The sequence below is a fragment of the Salvelinus namaycush genome, chromosome 20 (assembly GCF_016432855.1).
Source record: "Salvelinus namaycush isolate Seneca chromosome 20, SaNama_1.0, whole genome shotgun sequence".
Taxonomy (NCBI): domain Eukaryota; kingdom Metazoa; phylum Chordata; class Actinopteri; order Salmoniformes; family Salmonidae; genus Salvelinus; species Salvelinus namaycush.
The window spans coordinates 704,142-713,855 of record NC_052326.1 but is presented as its reverse complement, the minus strand read 5'-3'; the positions used below and the strand labels follow the sequence as shown (position 1 = coordinate 713,855).

Genomic DNA, 9,714 nt, shown 5'->3' with positions numbered 1-9,714 from the left:
GGGAGGGTGTTGATCCATCTGATTTGTTTAAGAGACGTCTGGATACTGTGTATCAGGATTTTGTGGCCATTTACACAATGGTTCAAAAGATCCAAGGACAAGACGTACTGGGTCAGGATTTGTAGTGCAGGAATGTGTGTTGGCAGTCAGGAAACGTATTACAGATCATCTGGCTGTATATACAGCGGAGCTGATGGCCATTCTGTTGGCCTTGCAGTGGGTGAAGGATGTAGTTACTTGCTCTAATTCATGTGCAGTGTTGATGAGTCTCCAGTCCTTTAGGTCACGTAGCAGACAAGACCTGCTGTATGAAGTGCTACAAACCCATGGCAGGATTAGACAGATGGGCATACAGACAAGCTTTACTTGGGTCCCAGCCCTTGTAGGGGTGGAGGGGAACGAGGCAACTGATATACTGGCTAAACAAGCACTTAGTAGTGAGGATGTTGTAGTTTCAATGATCGAGGCAGAAGCAAAAAGCCTGATATAGACAGTGATGGTGCAGAGATGGCAGGAGCAGTGGAATAGAGATAATAAGGGCAGGCATTTATTTCAAGTACAGAGGAAAGTCGGGGAGGGGAGGACGGCAGGAAGGGACAGAAGAGAGGAGGTTTTACAAGATTAAGGGTGAGACACAGCCAGTAGATTAAGGGTGGGACACAGCCTGTAGAGTAAGGGTGGGACACAGCCAGTAGATTAAGGGTGAGACACAGCCAGTAGATTAAGGGTGGGACACAGCCAGTAGATTAAGGGTGAGACACAGCCAGTAGATTAAGGGTGAGACACAGCCAGTAGATTAAGGGTGGGACACAGCCAGTAGATTAAGGGTGAGACACAGCCAGTAGAGTAAGGGTGGGACACAGCCAGTAGATTAAGGGTGGGACACAGCCAGTAGAGTAAGGGTGGGACACAGCCAGTAGATTAAGGGTGGGACACAGCCAGTAGATTAAGGGTGGGACACAGCCAGTAGATTAAGGGTGGGACCCAGCCAGTAGATTAAGGATGGGCCACAGCCAGTAGATTAAGGGTGGGACACAGCCGGTTGAATAAGACTTTAAATATGAAAAAAGCATCCAACAGGAAAGTGTGATTATTGACAGGAAACAGAGACAGGGGAGCATGTATTGCTACAGTGTGGGGAGTATTAGAGGGAAAGAGAGAGGCTGACATCTAGTATGAGGGAGAAGTGGATACAGGAAATTAGTTCAAAGAGTATATTGAGTGGAACTTCATTAAATATAGTTTCAAATATTTTGTTATATTTTTTTTAAGAGCAATGGGGCTGGCAGGAAGGATTTCGTTTTCTCTGTCTCTGGCCCACACTCCAGTACAATAGGTGGCGGTAACGCACCATAACGTCTCACTAGAACATCTTTGATACCGTTGGATTGGCAACCGCTTATAAACCCCACCGAAGAAGAGTAAGAAAACAATCCGGAAGCACGTGGAAAGAAAACAGAAAATGCGATGCTGCTAGGAATTGCAAACAATTATTTGTCAATATAACGTTTGTTGAGTCACCAGAATAGAGACAGCTTTTTTTTTTTACCGAGGACTTTAATTATGCCTGTCATATTTATGTTTGGAAGATCACATTTCTAGGCAACAGAAAAGTTATCCCACTAGTAAGATAGCTAGTAAGCTAACGTTACTCTACTGAGCTTCTCAACATGGTTCGGGCGCTAAGGTACGTTAGCTAGATGTCTTTGTATAAACAGTTAACTTTAGTTCAATATGCTAGACATTTAACCTTTAAATTGCCCTATGAGATGGCAAGATTGTAGTCTTTATGATGTCCAGGGCACTGTTTTTCAAAAGTTATCTATATGTCGCCTATCGAATACGATTAAATGCATATGAATAGAACGGGAGTTACCGTTCAAGTACATGTTTCGTCCGTTATATTCATTAAATATCTATGGATTTAATCCTATCCGAGAGGCGAAATCCAAATAGATTACTTTCGAAAAACTGGGCCCTGGCTTGGATGTGACAACTTTAACCCCCTGCTCCACTCAGAACCAAACGCGCCCCTCCGGTGAAGAAGACGGTACAATTTGACGAAGATGACCCTAAAGCATATAAGGACATGCCTGTCCCAGATAAGGTACAGTCTATATATGTTATGGAGAAGCCTGTGTGACTAGAAGTGTGATTAACTTCATATGTTATCAACATCTGCACAATGTTGATTGTCAACTATGCTTATGGAGTTTGTCCCTTACTTGACCAAGAGTTGTCATTGTTGCTGTAGACCGATTTTGAAAGTTTCCATTCAACCTCCTTTCAACGTACAATCTTTTTAAGAGATCCTCGCAGTATACGAAGGACAAGGTCGATGAGTTCCACGATGACAAAATCTCGGTGAGTCTCCATCTATATATTTGTAGAGGTCAACTTCTTACCTGATATATTTTAACCCTACTCAGTCTTAATGTTGCATATGTTTGCCACTATAGAAACTTCTGGCACGTGGTGTTCAGATGGACAGTGACCAGGAAGATGGTGATGATGAGGTGAGTCAAAGGCCAACAACTGCAGATGAACAGTATCTAATAGAGCAGAACTTGAATGGCTTACCCGCGCAAACGTCACATTGAGCCAATGAGTATCATGTGGTTTGCAGGAGGAAGTGATGGCTCTGGACCTCACTGACTCAGAGGATGAAGAGCAGGAGGAAGAAGAAGAAGAAGAAGAGGCTGATATGGACAGTGATCTGGAGGGGAAGAAGGATGATTGTAATTATACAGCCCAATGTCAACCTACTGTAGCAGTTTTTGTACCCACTCAACTATTAACCTGTTTTTTCCTGCGTGTGTATTTTGCTGAATGAACATGTTAAATGTGGTTGTTCTCTCCTAGATCTCCCCAATGATATGGCATGGGGAAACAGGAAGAAGATGTTCTATGACTCTGACTATGTGGCTGCCAGTGAGTATTTCACATTTTATTCATTCATATTACTGAGACCCGTTACCTGTAGTCTTTTATGTTTCCTGAATGTTGAAATCTGGCTGATGTAGTTACGTTTGTTCGACGTAGGCTGTTTCCTTGAAACGACTCACTCTTTTGTTTGTTGCAGAGGGGAAATCTCAGCAAGACGCAGAGGCAGATGATGAAGAGGAAGAGGAAGAAGCTAAGAATATTCAGAGACGATTGGCTGCCAATCTTAGCGAGGAGGACTATGATCTTAACCTCCTTCAGGTATACATTATCAGCAACAAAGTATACAGTTGAAGTCGGAAGTTTACATACACTTAGGTTGGAGTCATTAAAACTCGTTTTTCAACCACTCCACAAATTTCTTGTTTACAAACTATAGTTTTGGCAAGTTGGTTAGGACATCTAATTTGTGCATGACACAATTAATTTTTCCAACAATTGTTTACAGACAGATTATTTCACTTATAATTCACTGTATCACAATTCCAGTGGGTCAGAAGTTTACATACACTAACTTGACTGTGCCCTTAAACAGCTTGGAAAATTCCAGAAAATGGTGTCATGGCTTTAGAAGCTTCTGATAGGCTAATTGACATAATTTGAGTCAATTGGAGGTGTATTTGTTGATGTATTTCAAGGCCTACCTTCAAACTCAGTGCCTCTTTACTTGACATCATGGGAAAATCAAACGAAATCAGCAAGACCCCATGAACCAGACCCCATCTGGTTCATCCTTGGGAGCAATTTCCAAACGCCTGAAGGTACCACGTTCATCTGTACAAACAATAGTACGCAAATATAAACACCATGGGACCACGCATCCTTCTTACCGCTCAGGAAGGAGACGTGTTCTGTCTCCTAGAGATGAATGTACTTTGGTGCGAAAAGTGCAAAACAATCCCAGAACAACAGCAAAGGACCTTGTGAAGATGCTGGAGGAAATGGGTATAAAAATATCTACATCCACAGTAAAACGAGTCCTATATCGACATAACCTGAAAGGCCGCTCAGCAAGGAAGAAACCACTGCTCCAAAACCGCCAGAAAAATGCCAGACTACGGTTTACAACTGCACATGGGGACAAAGATCGTACTTTTTGGAGAAATGTCTGATGAAACAATAGAACTGTTTGGCCATAATGACCATCGTTATGTTTGGCGGAAAAAGGGGAGGCTTGCAAGCTGAAGAACACCATCCCAACCATGAAGCACGGGGGTGGCAGCATCATGTTGTGGGGGTGCTTTGCTGCAGGAGGGACTGTTGCGCCTCACAAAATAGATGGCATCATGAGGACAGAAAATGATGTGGATATATTGAAGCAACATCTCAAGACGTCAGTCAGGAAGTTAAAGCTTGGTCGCAAATGGGTCTTCCAAATGGACATTAACCCCAAGCATACTTCCAAAGTTGTGGCAAAATGGCTTAAGGACAACAAAGTCAAGGCCATCACAAAGCCCTGACCTCAAGCCTATAGAAAATGTATGGGCAGAACTGAAAAAGCGTGTGCGAGCAAGGAGGCCTACAAACCTGACTCAGTTACACCAGCTCTGTCAGGAGGAATTGGACAAAATTCACCCAACTTGTTGTGGAAGGCTACCCGAAACGTTGGACCCAAGTTAAACAATTTAAAGGCAATGCTACCAAATACTAATTGAGTGTATGTAAACTTCTGACCCACTGGGAATGTGATGAAAGAAATAAAAGCTGAAAGAAATAATTCTCTCTACTATTATTCTGACAGTTCACGTTCTTAAAATAAAGTGGTGATCCTAACTGACCTAAGACAGGGAAATTTTACAAGGATTAAATGTCAGGAATTGTGAAAAACGGAGTTTAAATATGTTTGGCTAAGGTGTATGTAAACTTCAGACTTCAACTGTACATGCTTGAGCCTCTAGCTCTATCGAAGTAAATAAATACATTTTCCTGTTGTCCTCATTGTGTATGTGTAGGAGTTTGCTGTAGAGGAGCAGGAGGTGGGGAAGGAGAGGATTGTGAAGGACCTGAAGCAGATGTCCCAGAAGGAGAAGATGAAGCTGCTGAAGAAAGAGTCACCAGAGCTACTGGAGCTCATTCAGGACTTTAAGGCAAAGGTGTGATAACCACAACATCACTACTACTGTATGTGCAGCAGGATAAACATACAGTCTAATCCACACTTAATGTTGTTGAGCCTGTAACAAGTGTTAGTTACTAATGGTGGTGTTGTGTGGTACTGCCGTGCTGTTTGCCAATGGTGTTGTGTGCAGTTGGCAGAGCTGAAGGATGAGCTACAGCCTCTTCTGGAGATGGTCAACGATGGACGGGTGCCACCAGGAAAGGGTGCCAACTACCTGAAGACCAAACAGCAGCTTTATCTAAAGTAAAGTGTGAATGTTATTTGTGACATAAATTGCATAAAGAATGCCAAGGAGAATGGACTCGCTTATTGTTATTTCTGTCCTTAGTTACTGCACAAACATCAGTTTCTACCTGGTCCTGAAAGCAAAGCGTATTCCCGCACACAACCACCCTGTGATTGAAAGACTGTTGACTTACAGAAATGTGAGTAGATTCATTTGTGATTTGATCCAATTGTAGATATACTGTATGTAGTGAACGTACACAGTGCTTGTCGTGTAGTTGGTAGGATTCTGATTGTGTCCTATACTAATTGCGTTCTCTGACTGTCCCTGCAGCTGATTAATGAGATGGGTGAGGTAGACGCTCGGCTTGCCCCACAGCTGCGCCAGCTGCTCTCTGCAGACCAGAAGGAGAAGTCCGCTAGAAAGTCAGAGAGCAGCAAGCAGATCACCAACAAGAAGGTCAAGGTGAGAAATGAGTTGGATGTTGGTCCATTGGGTGATGTGGATGTTGCCTATTCTTCAAGGTGGACTTGGACGTAGATGCACAAAGTAAACGTATTGGGTCAATTTCTGCAACAACTTAGAGCGTTGAAGCACAAGGCTAAACTTCTCCGCTGTGTTGGTCGCGTTGCTACCACACTGTAACAGCGTGAAACGAACCCGTGCGCGTATACTGTGTGAGAGGGAAGTCTTGCATCTCGTTCAACGCAATATCTGCGGTGCTGCTCGTGGCAATGTCATTTTGCCGGGTCTACCTTTAAACTGGACTGCTCCCTATGTTGTCAGGTATCTGAAGAGGCTGGGGCGGAATCATCTGAAGACTCATACTCTGACTTGGATGAGGAGGCTGCTCTGCGCTTCTATAGAGGAGTGGAGGAGCGGCTGAAACTGAAGAGGAAGAGCAAGAACCCGCAGGCTGAGGAAGGGTGAGTGTTACCCGAGGACATTATAGAGCACCACAGTGGAGGTGTCATAATACCCATAAAACCTAGTGGTCAAACAGGGAAATGGTTCCAATCATTTTCCCACCTGTCATTTTTCCCATAGGGGATTTTAGAAACACCTCTGGCGTGACGTTTTGATAACCGTGTAAATAAATCTCTTTCGGACAAGGTTACTTTTATTTAAACTCAGATTCGAAAATGCTAATTAGCATCAAATTAGACATCTAATCAAATGTTAGTTGTCACATGCGCCGAATACAACAAGTGTAGACCTTACTGTGAAATGCATACTTACAAGCCCTTAACCAACTACGCAGTTCAAGAAATAGAGTTAAGAAATGTTTTACTAAATAAACCAAAGTGAAAAGAATCATCAAAGTAACACAAGAAAATTACATGGCAATAAAGAGGCTATATACAGGGGGTACCAGTACCGAGTAAATGTGCAGGGGTACAGGTTAGTCGAGGTAATTTGTAAAGTGACTATGGATAGATAATAAACAGCGAGTAGCAGCAGTGTAAAAACAAAGGGGGTGGTCAATGTGAATAGTCCGGATGGCCATTTTGATTAATTGTTCAGTAGTCTTATGGCTTGGGGGTAGAAGCTGTTAATAAGGAGCCTTTTGGACCTAGACTTGGCGCTTCGGTAACGCTTGCCATGCGGTAGCAGAGAGAACAGTCTTATGACTAGGGTGGCTGGAGTCTTTGACAATTTTTTTGGTGCTGGATGTCAGGAAGCTTGACCATAGTGACGTATTGGGCCATTCGCCCTACCCTCTGTAGTGCCTTGCTGTCAGATGCCGAGCAGTTTCCATACCAGGCGGTGAGGCAACCGGTCAGGATGCTCTCGATGGTGCAGCTGTAGAACTTTTTGAGGATCTGGGAACCCATGTCAAATCTATTCAGTCTCTTGAGGGGGAAAAGGTGTTGTCGTGCCCTCTTCACAACTGTCTTGATGTGTTTGGACCATGATAGTTTGTGGATGTGGAGACCAAGGAACTTGAAACTCTCGACCCGCTCCACTTCTGCCCCGTCGATGTAAATGGGTGCCTGTTCGGCCCTCCTTTTCCTGTAGTCCACGATCAGCTCCTTTGTCTTGCTCACATTGAGGGAGAGGTTGTTGTCCTGGCACCACACTGCCAGGTCTCTGACCACCTCCCTATAGGCTGTCTCATCGTTGTCGGTGATCAGGCCTACCACCGTTGTGTCGTCAGCAAACTTAATGATGGTGTTGGAGTTGTGCTTGGCCACGCAGTCGTGGGTGAACAGGGAGTACAGGAGGGGACTAAGCACGCACACCTGAGGATCCCCGGTGTTGAGGATCAGCGTGGCAGATGTGTTGTTGCCTACCCTTACCACCTGGGGGGGGGGGGTGTCTGGAAGTCCAGGATCCAATTGCAGAGGGAGGTGTTTAGTCTCATGTTCCTTGGCTTAGTGTAAATACTATTTTGTAAGAAACATTTTCTTGTTTGCTTGTGGCCTGATACAGCTCGTTGATTGAGGACATTATGCAATACTATCTCTGCAAGCTACTGCTGACACCTTTGCTAACTGGTATTGTGTCAATTTAAAACTTGCCCAAGACCGTTCACAGAATTGTCAATTTAAAGAAATGTTGCCAATTTATTCATTACTACATTTTAGCTTACAGATAGTTAACCCAGAGATTTTTAGGGTTTCCTTGATTCGTCAGTCTCATCCAGATCATCATGGCATTTGTAGTTATTTTTGATAGCCACATTAGCTGATAATTGGCATTATATTAGTTGGGGGTAAATACAAGCGAATATATTGATAAGTCACCTTTCCAAGAGATTTACACGGTTATCAAAATGTCACGCCAGGTAAGCCTTCACGAAATACAGCCCTTATTTTAAGTGTCCAAAATACCAGTCGACTGCAGTTACTGCACTTTTACTGCAGTTTCAAAACTGCAATCTTTTTTTGTAAGACTGTTTCTAAAATCCCCTATGGGGTAAAATGAATGGTGGAAAAACGATTCTAACCATTTCCCTGTTTGACCGGGTATTGGGTTTTATGGGTATTAGGACATACTGTGGTACTTTATTCAAGTTCAAAGAGTAGGAATGAGATGGGCAGGGTTTGATGGTAGATCTGTTTCCTCGTAGCAGATTGGAGGAGGCAGGAGATGACGAGGTGGATCCAGATGCAAAGAGACGCATTACCTACCAGGTACAGTGTAACACCCTCTGAGAATTAGAAATGAGTTACACACACATTCAAGTATACAGCAGCCACAATTTATTGTACATCTTAGCCTTCATGTACAATATGAACTGGTTCATGTCTCTTGTTCACATTTTCATTGTACAAAGCACAGTATGAGGCATTCATTCTCACAATACATAAAATCATGGCCTTCAGATCAATCTTGTACTTTGTATGTAAGAGTATTATATTCCCTACCTAGTTTAAACCATTAGTCTAATTAGCACATGCTGCTCTATCCTTCCTGAAGATGGCCAAGAACAAAGGGCTTACACCAAAGAGGAAGAAGATTGACCGCAATCCCAGAGTCAAACACAGAGAGAAGTTCAGACGAGCCAAGATCCGCAGAAAGGGACAGGTTTGTAGACTACATTTAAACTTGAAGTTGCAGTGTATACAAATCCTATGAATGATTGACTATAAGTGCGTCGCAGGAATTACTGACACCTTCAGGCAGATCTTTCAGAACCATTGCTGTATAATGATATTATATACAGTGTTTGAAAGCAACATTGACAACTTGTATCATTTAACTTGTCAATTATGGGCCAAATTACAAAAAGACTGTTGTTGGAATTCCTAGTTCTTCAAACAAATCTACATGAAAGTATTTAATGTATTCCAGGTTCGTGAAGTCCGTCGTGAGGAGACAAGATACAGTGGAGAGCTGTCTGGTATTCGTGCTGGAGTTAAAAAGAGTGTCAAACTCAAGTAACCAACCCAACTGTTTGCTTTAAGGAAGACTGTCAACAGTTCCCTGTGGACTGGAGGCGATTTGTGTGATTTCTCCAGCACAATGTAATACCAACATACATTTGAGGTTTAATGTCCCAAGTCTGTCACTTTACTGATGTACTACTGTCTGACATTACTCTGTCAATCTGCTTTGTTGTAATGAAACTGCAATAAAGTTGTTCTTAATCAAATCTAACTTAATTTGGCATTATTCCACAACCCACATGTTGTAATCTGCTTCCGGACAAGATGGTATGAAAGTTAAGATGCTCAAGGATCGGTTTGCTGTCATTATGTAATGTTGTTTTTTAGGCAGTACTGAAACCTGCTTATTCATGCACATGAATGTCCGAACTAGGTGGGTGAAAGCCAAGCCAGATAAAATAAAGATCCAAACTCGACAAGCATGAATTCCAGACAGATTTTAAACAGTTTAGTACACAGAGATTGTCCCGTACATTAGTGTTCTACAAGTAGCCAGGTCCAATTAGTCAACTGGTCGATTGTTTGGTCGTTAG

At 42.9% G+C, this 9,714-nt stretch overlaps 1 protein-coding gene across 2 annotated transcripts; it reads left to right on the top strand.

Annotated features, from left to right (window-relative positions):
- The first annotated feature begins 1,438 nt into the window (after positions 1–1,438).
- utp3 (UTP3 small subunit processome component) lies at positions 1,439–9,392 on the top strand. 2 transcript variants are annotated; one of them, XM_039016689.1, is made up of 15 exons: positions 1,439–1,687; positions 2,020–2,107; positions 2,308–2,364; positions 2,460–2,516; positions 2,627–2,738; positions 2,863–2,931; positions 3,083–3,204; positions 4,896–5,036; positions 5,193–5,305; positions 5,391–5,487; positions 5,622–5,753; positions 6,075–6,214; positions 8,365–8,425; positions 8,712–8,819; positions 9,087–9,392. In XM_039016689.1, the coding sequence occupies exons 1-15, from the start codon at positions 1,671–1,673 to the stop codon at positions 9,174–9,176; spliced, it is 1,404 nt and encodes a 467-aa protein (XP_038872617.1). In that variant the 5' UTR covers positions 1,439–1,670; the 3' UTR covers positions 9,177–9,392. The 2 variants fall into 2 exon arrangements, with proteins under 2 accessions (XP_038872617.1, XP_038872616.1); XM_039016688.1 differs by having other exon boundaries at positions 8,362–8,425.
- Positions 9,393–9,714: the final 322 nt, after the last annotated feature.

Bases quoted from the DNA above. Each gene is read 5' to 3' on its own strand.
- utp3 (XM_039016688.1), top strand. The intron at 2,739-2,862 runs GTAATTATACAG...GTTCTCTCCTAG, and splicing joins GGAGGGGAAGAAGGATGATT to ATCTCCCCAATGATATGGCA. The intron at 6,215-8,361 runs GTGAGTGTTACC...GTTTCCTCGTAG, and splicing joins AACCCGCAGGCTGAGGAAGG to CAGATTGGAGGAGGCAGGAG.